Here is a 15,902-nt window from a genome sequence, read left to right on the forward strand (position 1 = left end):
TTTCCTGGGTATCTGGCTGGTGAATCTTGCCCACATGCTCAGGGTTTAGATGATGGCCATATTTGGGGTCGGGAAGGAATTTTCCTCCAGGGCAGATTGGAAGAGGCCCTAGGGTTTTTTTGCCTTCCTCTGTAGCATGGGGCACGGGTCACTTGCTGGAGGATTCTCTGCACCTTGAAGGCTTTAAACCATGATTTGAGGACTTCAATAGCTCAGACATAGGTGAGAGGTTTATTGCAGGAGTGGGTGGGTAAGATTCTGTGGTCTGCATTGTGTAGGAGGTCAGACTAGATGATCATAATGGTCCCTTCTGACTTTAATGTCTGTGAGTCTATGAGTGACCCACACTCCATTTGCCTGAAGTGCCTCGGGGAGATTCACATTCAGGATTGGTGCCAAAATTGCCAGGACTTTAAGCCCGCAATCAAGATTGCAGGGCAACCAGGCTTAGTTTCTGCTGATAGAGGCAGCCCATCTGCGGAACCTGCCTGCTCAGAGCGGGTACTGAGTGCTTCTGCATCAGTGAAAAGTGCTTCACCAGGTATGGCTGAGCCTCAAGGCCGATTGCCCTCCCCCGTACCAAGGAAGAGGCATTGGAAAGTGAGGTCTAGGGACTCAGAATCCAGGAGGTTGGGAACCCCATGCACCAAAGTCCAAGAAGCCTGCAGATGAAGCTAGAGATTATTAGAGGCCAAGGCTTTCTCCAGGGCACTCCTCCTCTCATGCAGGGCCATTAACTCTTGTGCCAGCATCGGCACTGTTGAGACCAGACTGAAGTGGCTACATCTAGTTGATTGCATCAGGACGCTATCCTGATGCCACCAACCCTGGAGGTTTATGTGGCAGCATGTGATCTGTTCAGCAAGTCTTTGTTTTCTCCAGAGTCTTTTTGCCCAGTACTGATAGCTGCTGTTGTTACCTTACCATCAGCTTTGTCCCAGGATGCGGTACCATGAGTGCCTCTGGATACCAATGTGGCCCCTCCCCACCCCCACTTCCCCAATGCAGCATTATCCAGAGGGAAGCAGGCCATGATTTCAGTGATACTGACTTGGCCGAGCTTCACACCTCAGTCCTCCTTACTGACAGGAACAGCCCCGCTTGGTCACAGGAGGTTGATTAGTGTTTGGACTTAAAGGTTTGCACACATCGGTTGCAGCTGAGGCACTTTCCTCACCTTCCCCTTCCACCTCCTGCCACCTTTGGTACTCTCCAGAGGCTCCATCTTGGCCATCAAGCAGGGACCGTGGCTGAATAGGAGTAGGGCTCTAGACTCATACCGCTGCAGCTGGTTTTGTGTTGTTCCTTGTCATCTCCTGATGAGTACTGGAGGGTTCCTCTCCTTCCCCTGATGATTACAGAGCTCATCAAGACCTTTTAAAGAAGGTGGCTTCTACGCTGGGTATCAGATGGAGGATGTTCAAGAGAGGTCTCGCAGACTGGTTGATATCTTAGCATCTATAGGACCTGTTTGAGTGGTGTTTCGAATTAATTAAGTGATCCTGAAGGTCAGTAAAGTGCTATGGTAAAACCCATCTTTCTTCTTCCCATAGCGAAAAAGGCTGAATTAAGATACGTCCCCTCACTGGGGTTTGAACATTTTTACAGTCACCCCTCTCCTGGGTCTCCTGGTGGTTTCAGTTGAAAATGAGGGAGTGTCAGGCTGAGCAGGCATCTACACTGAAAGGGAAAGATTAAAAGAATCTTTATCTCTTTGACAGAAAGCTTTGTTCGATTCTAGGTCTGCAGTTTAAGATTGCTAATGAGCAGGCATTGTTGGGGCATTATGACTTCAGTCTCTGGAACAGCATATTAAATTTTAAAGACTGACTGCCAGATAATGCAAGGCAGGAATTTCTCGCACTAGTAAAAAAGGATGAATTAGTAGCCAGGACCTCCCCTCAGGTGGGTTTGAATGTTGCCAACTCTACAGCTAGAGCCCTGGTGTCAGTCATTACCACGCACAGGTGTTCGTGACTCCAGGCATTGCGTGTCCCTCAAGAGGTCCAACAGACCATACAGGACCTCCCTTTTGAGGGGCCATCACTCTTTGAAAAGATGGATGACAAGTTGCATAGTCTGAGAGACTCTAGGCTGACACTCAGATCTTTGGGCATTTATACAGCTGCCCTAAAGAGAAAGCAGTTTTGACAGCAACAGCCCCACCACTATCCTGTTTTCATGTCTTGGCACCAGTACCTAGCCAGGGGAAATAAGGCGGCAGAGATTCTAGAAGATGGCCCCTCCCTCTTTCTTCTGCAATAGATCCTAGTTTGTCCAGGCAGCCTGGGAGTTCTAAGCAAACATTTTGAGGTGTTTGTCAAGGACAACATACCAGTCTCCAGAATGCCAACCTCTCCTACCCTTCTCTTTGCCAACTGCCTAAATGCTTGGTCCTGCATCACAGCAGACTAGAGTCTGAAGCATTGTGGAATTGCAATATACCCTTCAATTTATTTCTATCCCCCCTTCTCTGTCCCTCTTCAGATATTGTTCTCATGACGAGGCTCTCCCCTCGGAGATGTGATCTCTGCTACAGTTGGGAGCCATAGAGAAAGTTCCTCATTTTCACAGAGGGGAAGGGGTTTTATTCTTAATACTTCCTAATTCCAAAAACAAAGGGAGGTCTCAGACCTATCCTGGACCTGTAAGATCTCAACAGAAACCTAAAGAAAATAGCTTCATATGGTTACTCTGGCTTCCATTATTCCATCCCTGCATCCCGACGACTAGTATGCTACCCTCAACTTAAAGAATGGGTATTTTCCTATGGCAATACATCCAAGCCCCAAGAAATTCCTCAGGTTTGTGGTCAATCAATGCCCCTACAGTCTGGAGTCCTATCATTTGGCCTGTCAACAACCCCACGTGTATTCACAACACATAATGGCAATGGTGGCAGCTGTCCTCAGAAAATCAGGAATTCAGAGGTTTCCCTACCTTGATGTTTGGCTGGTCTGAGGCTCAGGTGCTGTCCAGCATGACTGTCGTGCAGTCCACCTTTGATGCACTAGGGTTGCTCATTGATGCAGAAAAGTCAATCCTGTCTCATGTACAAAAGATAGAGTTTATATGAACAGTCTGGACTCTGTAGAAGTCAAGGTCTTCAATTCCCATTTATGATACCAGCAACATCTGGAAAAAGCTTTTTAGACCTGAAGGCCCATCCTACCATGACAGTACAAAATTGCCTCAATCTTCTGAGGCATATGGCCTCTTGCACTTATATAATTGAACATGCCAAGCTCTGTCTCAGGAAGCTGTGTGTTTGGACAGCTTCAGTTTACTTGCTGATTCATCATCCTATAGATATGGTGGTTTGCATGCCCCCACACATATCTTAGCTTCTCTACACTTGTGGACAAGTGCTTTAAACATATGTGTGCAGGGCTTCATTTGCTTCTCCTCAGCCAACTTTTACCCTAGTTATGGACACTTCTGCCCTTGATTGGAGCGCTCTCCTGGAGTCCTGCAAAACACAAGTCTTATGGTCCTCCCAGGATTTAATTCTGCATACAATCATCGAGGAATTGTGGACCATCCAATGAGTTTGTCAAGTCTTCCAGCCTCAGATCAAGGGATGAAATCTACTCATATTTTCAGATAATATAGCGACCATGTTCTATGTGAACAGGCAAGGAGGGGCCTGGTCGAGTGCTCTGCCACAAGGCGATGAGGCTCTGGGAGTTTTGCATTGCCAACTCAATCCGTTTCAAAGCCTCTCACCTTCCAAGTGTTAGGAACAAACTGGCAGACCCATCAAATGGATCTTTCTCCAGTCACAAGTGTTGTCTCCGCCCAGATGGTGGCCAGATTAATTTTCCAACAATGGGGGATTCCCCAAATAGACTGGTTTGCTCTTGGGCAGATCATAGCCCAGAGTTTTTCCTGTTGCCTTGGGCAGACAAGTTCCTGTATGCATTTATCTCCAGTTCCACTCCTTCCAAGAGAGGAAGGACCATGCTCGAGTCATACTCATAGCTCCAATCTGGCCTTGACAGCATTAGTTTTCCACTCTGCTGAACCTCTCGAACTGAGCTCTGTAGACACTATCGTTGGAACCAGACCTGATCTCTCAGAATCACGGTCATCTTCTCTACCCCAAACTACGGGCCCTCCCCCTGACAGCCTGAATATTCCGTGGCTAACTTCTCAGGAGGAAATTTGTTCAAATGGGGTTCAAGAGATGATTTTTTATTAGTAGAAAACCTTTTATCGGGTATACTTTCCTGGTGAAATGTCAGAGGTTCTACATCTGGTCCCAGCAGAAAGACGTTTTCCTGGGCTAGGGTCCAATCCCCTATGTGTTGGATTATCTGTTATATCTAAAGCAACAGGGCCTTGCTATTAGTTCTGTCAAGATCCACCTGGCAGCTAACTCAGCTTTCCACCTGCCAGTTGAAAACTGTTCCCTTTTCTCCAGTCCTGTGATGATCAGATTTCTAAAGGTTTAGATCAGTTATATCTCCAAGTAGAGGATCCTATTCCCCATTGGGACTTAAACCTGGTTTTAGCAAAGCTAACAGGTCGTCCATCTGAGCTACTGGCTGCCTGTTTGTTACTCCATCTTTCCATGAAGGTAGCCTTTTAGTTGCAGTCACCTCGGACAGAAGTGTGGATGAGGTACGAGCTCTAGTTTCACGACCACTATATATGGTATTCTACAAGGTCAAGGTTTACCTAAGCCCTCACCCGAAGTACCTTACCAAGGTGGTGTCTTATTTTCACATTAATCAGGCTATATTTATCAACTTTCTTTTCTAAGCCTCATAATCATAGGGACGAGGAGACACTACAGACATTGAACATTAGAATGGCTCGAGCTTTTTACCTGGACACAACTAACTGTTTAGGTCTTTCTCTCAGCTTTTTCTGGCAATTGCAGACAGAATAAAGGGCCTTTAAGGCTTTTCTCAAAAGATCTTGCTGGATCTTATCTTGTATTTGTTTATGCTATGATTTGGTGGGTGTGATGCTGACAAATAGAGTGCTTGCACATTCAACCACATCTCAGGCAGCCTCTATGGCCTTTCTGTCTCAAGTGCCTTTTCTGGACATTTGCAAAGTGGCAACTTGGTCTTCAGTCCATAGCTTCGTGTCTGATGCCATTTCTCAGCAATCTAGAGCTAATACCATATTTGGATGTGTGGTCCCTCAGCCTTTATCCACCTCCAGATCAAACTGCTTGTGAGTCACCTGAGTGGAATGGACATGTGCAGCCACTTGAAGAAGAGGAAATGGTTATGAACCTGTTCAGTAACTGTTGTTGTTTGAGATGTGTTGCACATGTCCATTCTGTAACCCCCCTCCTTCTTCTGTCGCTATCAAAATGTATCCAGTAAGAAGAAACTGAGGAAGGCAGGGGTGGCTTTGCCCTTTATACTATTATGCAGCTGTGCAAGGCAGTAGAGGGCACATGCACTACCCCAATGGGTACCGTTGAGGGAAAAACCTCCAACAACAGTACACTTAGCATGCATACACCTGAAGTGGAATGGATATGTGCAACGCATCTCAAAGAACAACAGTTACGGGACCGGTTAGTAACGGTTTCTTGTGACATTTTATACATTTTTATCCACCTTTTCACAGTTAGGCTCCAAAGTGGGGTAAATCTGTAGGCCCAATTATTACAGCAGATCCCAGTTAGATAATTCCTGACTTTTTTTAATCAATGAGCTACTAAAGCACACATGTTACTAACAATTAGTTTTAAGTGAGTCTCTAATAACTGAGGCCAGTACTTCTGTCAAGAAAAGACCGGATGCTATTATTAGGTAAGCTGCATAGATCACACATTTTGAAGAAAGAAACCCACAGCTGTACTCATGCAGAGTGAGAGGTCCTTGAAGATTTATGGCAAAGCAAATAATAATGTGATCCAGAAGGTGTAACTATTTTTCTATTAAATTCCTGTAAATTATGCTGATTTGTTTAATTTTCAGAGACCATTATAAAACAGAATATGAAAACAAATTGCGTGATGAATTGGAACAAATTAGATTGAAAACAAATCAAGAAATTGAACAGCTTCGAAGCACCTCAAAGGAGATGTATGAACGTGAAAACAGGTAGGTAAACATTATTTAAAAAAAAAATCCTTCAGGCATAGCTTAATTAAGGTATACATTACTTTCTCAGTGTAAACAAAGTATACAAATATGTCATATGTCATATTTGTGTTTGTGTTCCTATTATTTGTGAATCATGTTGTCAGTTTTATGGTGGGGAGGGGTGGTCGCAGTGCAGAAAATTAGACTTAATGTTAAGCCATTATTAAATAAACTTAGATGTCACAAGAAAGTTTTTTCATATGAAATTACATCTTTACAATAAAAGTGCCGTTTTATTTTTTTGCTTTTTCTTAAAAAACTGCTGACAATTCTTAGTATTGAAAATAATTAATTGTCAGCAAAAGTTATCTTCCACTTTAGCATTAGTGGTTTGTGTTTTGTGCTGCTCATTTATATCATAGTGAAATTAATATGTATAAAGTACATACGTGTCAGGTAGACTCCTATATATGATGCTTTGCAGCTGTTCTGGAGACAAGCCTTGGAATCTGAGAGTAGGGAGGGGACTGTATTGAGAGGAAAGAGGAAGGTGGGAAATGAGTCATGAGGGTTTTTTTTTTATTATTTTTTACTTTTTAAAAAAAGAAAGCAAGTTTGATATGGTTTAAAACTTACGATCTAAAAAAAGTATAGATCTCCAATTCATTATACTGTTATGTTTTCAGCAGAACATACTATGATACCAATCTTGCAAAGGCTGACCTACCTGCTTGACACACCTTGCATGTTGGTAGTCCCATATGAATTCAGTGGAACGCCTCATATGCATAATGTTAAGCACCTATCTAAGTCTTTAGGCATTTAAAGGTTGGGACCTATGACGGTAGAATTTTGTACTGTTTCTCTCTGTCAAAGTGATCAGCCAATAGTAAGAGGTCATAGTAATAGTAATTATTGCACAAACCTATCCAGTCTTATGTGACTATAATCGAAGATCAGGAGGACTGGTAAGTGTATTTGCAGGTACAAGCTAAGATTCTGTCCATTGCAAGTACAAATTCTTTGTAATCAGTTTCTGACACTGACATAATTACAACAGAGTGACCACCATATTTTTACATATATCACACTGTTGTTGTCTTTCTCAGTGTAAACAAATATATAATCAAATTTTTTTATGTATGTTATATTTTTATTTTAAATAAACATCAACTGCCATTACTGGTCCACTACCTATTAATTGGTAGTCTCTTAGAGGCCTCACCCTAGAATTGGTTCTTTAGGAGGGTACCATTTACATTGCAGAAACAGTGTACTAAATCAGTTGCTGTAAGACAGTCGTGCCAGCCTAGGCAATGGTTTGGGCTGTTTTAACCATGTGTGTGCACACAGACTGTTTAGATACAACCATCTCACTTTCTAACTTAATACAAACTCAGTTAGAAGAAGTTGTTCTAAGCATTGCAGGTGGTAACACTTGCAGTTAAAATAGACACTTTACATTATTAGGACCATTTTCAGTTATTTATAACATTGCCACACTTGAACCATTTGGTCTGATCTTCGGATTGAATTTTTGTTTGTTTGTTTTCCAAAACAAGATTAGGGAAAAAAATGTTGTTTTGCTATAAAAATCCTTCTTTGATGGTTACTGTGCATTCCTGCTTATGGGAAATCTACAGCCTTTAGCATTGAACTGTGGAATTCTATTAAAAAAGCCCACGTTTGCCGGTGGGAGAGGAGGAAGATGCAGAAGTACTGTCACACTAGGATGACAACATCAGTCCAGTTTGCACAAAGGAGTACTCTCTCACAACCACCTCTGTTCCTTCATCGTTATCACAGAGAGCTAATTGGAACTTTTTTCTTGTGTCCACTAGCTAGTTAGCCTGTTCTTTTCTTAATGTTACTATAGTTCTAGTACAGTTAAAGTAGTTGAGGCCACTTGCCTTGGGTTATTGCCAAGGCTGTATTGGGTCCCGAACACCACAGAGGGTTCAAAAGGTGTGTGACCTGTTCAGCTACTGAGACAGACACACTGGCAGAGGCTTGTGTTGTGTGACTGGGAGAAGCTCACTTAGGCCAGTGGACAATTTCTTCACACCTTGGACAACAAAGGACAAACAGTTAAGACTGCAGGGGCACTTGGCTTCCTTAAGCCTTCACCCAGATTGTCCTAATGCACCTTCCAGAGTTTTGAGGTCTGCCTCTGTGCTGACAACTTTTTTAAAGAGACCTAAGGAATTAACACTGCCACCTCAGCCTTGAAACCAGCCTGAAGTCAATTAGCCTGAGACAAACATCTAGTGGGATTGTTCTGCCATTCAGCACCACAGGCTCCACCAAAATAGAGGGCTCTGCCACTGCAGTCTAGATTAGCATTATTGTCAGCACCGAAAATTGCCCTTGTGCTGTTAGAGTTGACTCTGTTTTCTGATCTCCTTGTGAACTTTTTCCAGGGAAGAGGAAGGAAAAAAGAAAGCATTCTGCTTTACAAGAAGAAAAGGAGTACTTGTGGCACCTTAGAGACTAACAAATTTATTAGAGCATAAGCTTTCGTGAGCTACAGCTCACTTCATCAGGCTCACGAAAGCTTATGCTCTAATAAATTTGTTAGTCTCTAAGGTGCCACAAGTACTCCTTTTCTTTTTGCGAATACAGACTAACACGGCTGCTACTATGAAACCTGCTTTACAAGAGGAGACCAAGGAGAAGAAAGCTGAGGATTTGTTCTCCTACTCCAGTGACGTCACCTCTTGAACTCCTTACCCTGTCAGTGAAGCCCTTGGCATGCACCGCTCCTCGATATACGACTCTGGTGACAAATGATTTTGACACCTAACTGGTGTGCATATCTCAGACCATGTAGTCCCTCATGATTCGGGGACCGCCATCTGTGGTTTTGGCTATGACTCTGCAGCTTGACTCTGTGCAGAAGTATTTGACACTGATACTGATCCAGAACATGTTGGTTTTGAGGGGATCCCATGCTCCTCAAACAACGCAAGTCTTGTGGTTTGCTGCAGGGAACTTAGTGGGCTTTCTTTGCCAAAATCTCCATCTGCCTGGAAAAACCTTGTGTCGGAACACCATCAACTATTATGTCCTATGTTCAGAAGTCAGTGAAGGCTTTTCCCAGTGCTGCCAAACAAACACGTCACCAGTTTTGGCTCTGTTGATAACATTGACACCGTTGCACCTTATGGTACCAGAGGCACCTCCACCAGCACTGAGAGCTTTCCCAGGACTGGCCTCATGTCAGGTACTGCTGCCCTCCAGAGCCACCCATGTTTTAATCGGTGCAGAGATGACTGGCACTTCTGACACCATTTCCTCCTCAAGAAGAGTGGCACATGCATGACAACTAAGAGATGACTCCTTCAGAGGAAATGGAGTGGTCATCCGTCAAGGAAAATACTGATGGAATGTCCTTTGAGGATCATATTGGGACTTTGTTCATCTCTTCTCCTGATAAACAGGAACATGCTTCTTTGAGTGCTTGCTCATGTTGATTCCAAGTAGGTGTCTGTGCGCTGCATGCAAAGTTGCCGGAAGGTTTTTCCCCTAGCAGTAGCTGTTGGGTCAGCTCAGGCACCCCCAGAGTCATGCCTTCATGGTGCTGCATATAGGGCCCTGCCAACCTGCTGCCTCTCCAGTTCCTTCTTACCGCCAGTCACGGTCATTGAAGCGTTCTCTTTTTTCTCTCGTTCTCGAACGATCCCCTAATGGACTCTTAATTTTTACCTGTAAATAGTTAATAGTTCTTAGTATAGTGTAGTGTCGTTTTTTAACCCCCTTGTTCGCCGGGGTTCTCTTCCCCGTTTGCTTCCCGGAGCCAGGGCATGCCTCAGTCCCAGGGGTTTTAAGCCATTTGGGGTCCGCCAAAAGCTGATGCCAAAGTTGACCCACACACATCCTGCTTTAAGTGCGTGGGGGAATCTCACCAGACTGACTAGTGCAAAATCTGCAGAGGATTCTGCCCAGGACTGAGAAGGAAAGGAACCACAGGCTGAAACTTCTGCTAATCGAGGCAGGCCTGCAGCAACAATCAGAATGATCCCCGTGGACCCGGCACTGGGTACTTGGGCATCAGTGTGTAGTGCACCAGCTTCAGTGAGGGAGGTCCCGGCACAGAGAAAGGACTCAAAGGTCAGAGACCCTCTGCACTGTCACTCCCCGGCACTGAAGACTTCCTCATGTGCAGAGACCCGCCACCGCTCGCAGTTGTTGGTGCCTCACAAAAAGTGCAGGAAGATAGAGGGCTTTCGCCTGCTCATCTGACTGAGCATGAGCGCAACCTCTTCCATGCCTGAGGCGGAACCTTTGACTCTGGGCCCTCAGAGGTTGTGTTTCAGTTTCAGGGGGGATTTTATTTTGGGGGTGGGAGGATATAACTATAGAGTATTGTTAATCTGTACATTCACAGCTTCTTTTTAGACTTTGTCCTGCTGTATTGTTCTCTGCATTTTTTGACTCTTGTTGTTCTGTTGTGGACAGATGTGAGGTATAAACTCATTAATTTTATTTCCTATCAGTACTAGAGTGGATTTGAGTTAAATTGATTTAAATCGTGATTTAAATCACTAATCAGGAAGATTCGATTTAATCATGTGTTTCTACATAAAAATGCATTCTTGTTGGTTTTATAACCTTAATACATATTCTTCACAACTCGGAGAGAGATGTAAATTTCATTTTTAGAAGGTACAAACTATACATTTTTAAGTGATTAATTTTGAAAACTTTTCAGATTAGTTTTACAGCTATATCAGAAAATGAATGATTGTTTGGTTATTTCATTTACTAAAGGTAATTGAAGCAGAGAGTTCGCCTCCCAATGACTTCATAAATATCTCCAATTCAGCACATTAATATTTGGAGGATTTTTTTGCCATGCTGTATTAGTTGGAGAACATCACCAGACAGATATTTAAATTGTTTTATTTAATTAAAATAACAATGTTATGTATTTGGGATTTTTTGCTTCAACAGCAAACATATAATATTTTAACAAAACAAGCATATGGATTTTTGAATTTAGTTAGGGTGGTAGCCGTGTTAGTCTATATCAGCAAAAAAACCCGAGGAGTACTTGTGGCACCTTAGAAACTAACAAATTTATTTGAACATAAGTTTTCTTGGACTAAAACCGACTTCATCAGATGCATGCAGTGGAAAATACAGTAGGAAGATGTATATACACAGAGAACATGAAAAAATGGCTGTTGCTCTATCAAGCAACTATCTATCTGAAAAGGCTCTATCAAGCATTCTTAAAACTATAGTACCCATCTGCTGAAGTGAAGAAACAGATTGACCGAGCCAGAAGAATACCCAGAAGTCACCTACTCCAGGATAGGCCCAACAAAGGAAGTAACAGAATGCCACTAGCCATCACCTTCAGCCCCCAACTTAAACCTCTCGAGCGCATCATCAAGGATCTACAACCTGTCCTGAAGGACGAACCCTCACTCTCACAGATTTTGGAGACAGGCTAGTCCTTGCTTACAGACAGCCCCCCAATCTGAAGCAAATACTCACCAGCAACCACACAACAAAAACACTAACCCAGGAACCTATCCTTGCAACAAAGCCCGTTGCCAACTCTGTTCACATATCTATTCGGGGACACCACCATAGGGCCTAATCACATCAGCCACACTATCAGAGGCTCGTTCACCTGCACATCTACCAATGTGATATATACCATCATGTGCCAACAATGCCCCTCTGCCATGTACGTTGGCCACACTGGACAATCTCTAAGCAAAAGAATAAATGGACACAAATTAAACATCAAGAATTATAATATGCAAAAATGAGTCAGAGACGTGGTCACTCGATTACAGACCTAAAAGTGGCAATTCTCCAACAAAAAAACTTAAAAAACAGACTCCAACGAGTAACTGTAAAATTGGAATTAATTTGCAAACTCCACACTATTAAATTAGGCTTGAATAAAGACTGGGAGTGGATGGGTCATTATGCAAAGTAAAAACTATTTCCCCATGCTAATTTTTCCCCCTACTGTTACTCAAACCTTCTTGTCAACTGTTTGAAATGGGCCATCCCGATTATCACTACAAAAGGTTTTTTTTTTCTCCTGCTGATAATAGCCCACCTTAATTAATTGGTCTCATTACAGTTGGTATGGCAATACCCATTTTTCATGTTCTCTGTGTATATATCTATATATCTTCCTACTGTATTTTCCACTGCATGCATCTGATGAAGTGGGTTTTAGTCCACAAAAGCTTATGCTGAAATAAATTTGTTAGTCTCTAAGGTGTTACAAGTACTCCTCTTTTTTTTTTCTGAATTTAGTTAAACATTCAAGTTTTTTAAAATCAGATTTGTTGTTAAAATTGTTTTTAACTAAAATAGTTAAATGAAGTATTTTAAAAAACAAAAACAAAAATTAAATCGACTAAGTCAGCCAGGTCAACATGAGAAACTTAAAATATTGGCTTTTGCCCCTAACTCAGTTGTGTTCACTTTCAATTTCCTGTTTGTTTATAATCTGGAAAAGAAAAACAAGCTTTCCTGCTTTTTCAGGTCCCAAACGATTTCTCAATTTTGAATGAATTAGTCCAAGGGAAGAAAATATTCTTTCTATGCTGGCAAAAGAATCTACTGCTGTTAAAAGTGAAATTATCACTTCAACAGTCTCTGAATCCAAGTGCTTAAGTGACTTCCACCAGTTCACTTCTGTGACTTTCTTTAAAACGTCATCAGCAAACTTATATTTCTTGAATGGTTCTTATTGCCAAACTGGGTCTCTTTTACGGCCTGCTGCCATTATAGGTTTGCCTTTCTAGTGAGAGCGTGGTATGGTAAATTTCAAATCAATGAAGGCTACACTCAGAAAGACCTCAAGACTTCTGGAGTATGCTGCTCAAACAGTTTCACTTTTGTTTCTACTGCCTGTCCCTCCCTTCTCACATTTATCTCCAGACTTCTTCTTCTTATCTAGCTCTATTCCACCCCCAACAATCTTTTTGATACTTTGCACTTTTAGAGAGAGGTAAGGGATTGACTCTGTGTACACCAGGGGTCGGCAACCTTTCAGGTTCAGAAATATATTTTAACGTTTTTAGAAGGTCTCTTTCTATAGGTCTTTAATATATAACTAAACTATTGTTGTATGTGAAGTAAATAAGCTTTTAAAAAGGTTTAAGAAGCTTCATTTAAAATTAAATTAAAATGCAGAGCCCCCCTGGACCGGTGGCCAGGACCCGGGCAGTGTGAGTGCCACTGAAAATCAGCTCGTGTGCCGCCTTTGGTATGCGGGCCATAGGTTGCCTACCCCTGGTGTACACAAATTTGCAGAGGGACAATAGGATAGAGGTCTGTTATTTCTCACCTCTATTTATTTATTTATTTATTTATTTTAAAGTATTTTTGCTGTTAACAAGCATGTTATCTCTGGAGACACAAATCCACAGTTTGAGAACTGCAAAACTAAGCATCTCTGATGGTATCTTCTAGACTGAGCTCTGAGACCCATTGGGTAGTCTAAATAATCTATACAGAAGCCTCTGGAACCCCATAAGATTGGGTCCCTAATCCATGAACTATTGGAACTCATTTATAAATCTTTTCTTAAACATTACATGAATATATTGTCTCAGACTATAGAATTAGAATGTATAATGCCTATTCCATGATGAGATATCTTTGAGCTATAATATATATTAATTAAAACTATTTTTAGATAGGTTTTTTCTCTCAAAAAGCATTTTATCAAAAAAAATCTGATTTAAATTAAAAAAAATCCAATTTTTTTATTTTATTTTTTTTAAATCATTGATTTTTATACACTCTGATCAGTACCATGGCTGTTGCCAGTAAAACCAACTTTAAGATGTATGAATCTTGACACTACATAGTCAGATGCTGATGACCATGTGCTATGCCTCAGGTGGTTAGGTATGGGGGGCACAGTCTGGGCTGATAGTAAGTCTATATTACTTTGATCCTTGGGACTCTGAGAGAGGGGGAGAGTTTCTTAAAACTCCATGTGTGGGAGGAGCACTTAAGGAACTTCTGGCCTAGTCCAAAGCAGATTAGTACTGAGGGATAGTTTTACTGCCCCAACATCAAAATCCCATGGTAGGAATCTTTCACATCTTTTTTTGCACGTTATGCTAAGAAGGTTTGAAGTTTCAAAGATCCACTTGGTTTCAAAGATCCAGGAAGCACAGCTCAGGAACTGTTTTGGTGCTGAGCAGATCCTCTGTGTAGAAGGAAGCTGGTGACAGTGAACTCATTGGTCCTAAGGTTTACCAGAGCTGGCAGCCCATTCAAATCTATATGCTTATCTCAATGTGTAGGAGAGCCTATGATGTCATTGCTGTTTCAAATACTACTTAGGTTCTTTCTGTCTGTCTTTCTCAGCTGTAAACCTTTCTCTATTTATAGTGTCTTGGGCTTCAGTGTTACATCTCCTGTTTCAGTTAGACAGCCTTCAGAACCAAGGGTTCATAGAATTGTCCCCATTGCATCTGCAGTGAAGCCTGAGGGCCACTAAAGTTTTAGTGTGTCATTCTGTCCTTCTGGTTCTAAGGAATTTGGACCTGAACAATGTCCTTTTTCTAGACATAGGATTGGTGTTTGAGCTCCTCATCTGAGGTTTATTCTATCCTTTGGGGATCTTTTGATCTCCCTTAACTTTATACAGTACTAGCTCCTTGTTCTCATTCTTCCATTTTGGTCTCTTATCTTTTGGAACAGAAGTGTAAGGGGTCTAAGGGAGTTCAAAAGTGGTAATTTGGAATGGGAAGAGGAAAAGAAGGATGATTCCTGGCTGGTGGAGAAGTAAGGCCCAGTGCATTCCTGAGCCTATTCTAAACTACTGCAGAGACAGAAACAGACTCTGAGACAGATTGAATAAGGAGCCCAGGGATAGATGGAACTGGCTGGGCAAGGAGTCTGAGAGTGGGGAGAGGAATCCAGGGTAGGGTGGGGATGCTAGTCAAGTCACATAAACCAAACTTTTCACCAGTGGTCACTAATTGTGTTCCTTATTTTATGGGTACCTATCTGAGATACATGCTTCTGATTGCCAGAACACTTATAGTAGCAACTGAAGTCAGTGGGAAGTTTGTTTTTGAACGCATAAAGTACTATATAATGCTAAGTGCTCTGAAAATCAGTTCCTAGGCTACTCAAATTGGGCACCCAAAATTAATGTAGACTTTTTACCTTAATCTCTCTGTGCCTCTGTTCCCTAGGTATAAAATTGGGATGATGTCTATCACGCAACCTCATAGGCTCAGGCACCCTTAATTCTTTTCCAAAGTTTGAATTCTTGACTTTGCAATCTTAACATTCTTTAACATTTTTGAGTGTCATTTCTATACATGAATGAAGATCTAATCCTGCAGTGGGAATTCAGATAATCATCATTTTATAGGATTAGGCTCTAAATGTGAATTATATAAAGAATATTGACATTATGTACCAAGTATTGCTAGGTCTTAAAAGTGGAGATCTGCTGTGTTCAATTCAATTTTTAGGGCTGGATTTTCTTAAATCAGGTCTGTTTCCTATACAAATCTTGGAGCATGTCAGACAAATTTTGTGTTCTGTTGGCCCCAAAGTGAGCTATGCTGGGTTGTCTTAATCTCAAAATTTGTAACTCAGAAAACTAGTTTTGTAAAATTTCTAAAGCAGCTGAAAGGGTTATTTTTAATTGACCAGCATAAAAGCCAAAAAGATTATATGGAATAATATAATTGCTGAAAAGAGTCTCATACATCTTTGTTTTTCAAAGAGGTAGTAAATGCATTTTGAGAAACGGGGATATATAATCAGTGGCAATGATGTAGACTATTTGAGACCAGTAAGTCACAATTAGTAAAAATGTATATGAAATTGGGAATGGGA

At 41.8% G+C, this 15,902-nt stretch overlaps 1 protein-coding gene across 3 annotated transcripts in view; it reads left to right on the forward strand.

The window, feature by feature from the left end:
- PIBF1 (progesterone immunomodulatory binding factor 1) overlaps positions 1-15,902 on the forward strand; it is a 174,014-nt gene that overhangs the window by 41,661 nt on the left and 116,451 nt on the right. For all 3 annotated transcript variants that reach the window (XM_043504587.1, XM_043504588.1, XM_038400874.2), the window contains exon 9: positions 5,946-6,071. In XM_043504587.1, the coding sequence (XP_043360522.1) occupies positions 5,946-6,071 (126 nt within the window). The remainder of the gene's footprint in view (positions 1-5,945; positions 6,072-15,902) is intronic.

The sequence above is a fragment of the Dermochelys coriacea genome, chromosome 1 (assembly GCF_009764565.3).
Source record: "Dermochelys coriacea isolate rDerCor1 chromosome 1, rDerCor1.pri.v4, whole genome shotgun sequence".
NCBI classification, from domain to species: domain Eukaryota; kingdom Metazoa; phylum Chordata; order Testudines; family Dermochelyidae; genus Dermochelys; species Dermochelys coriacea.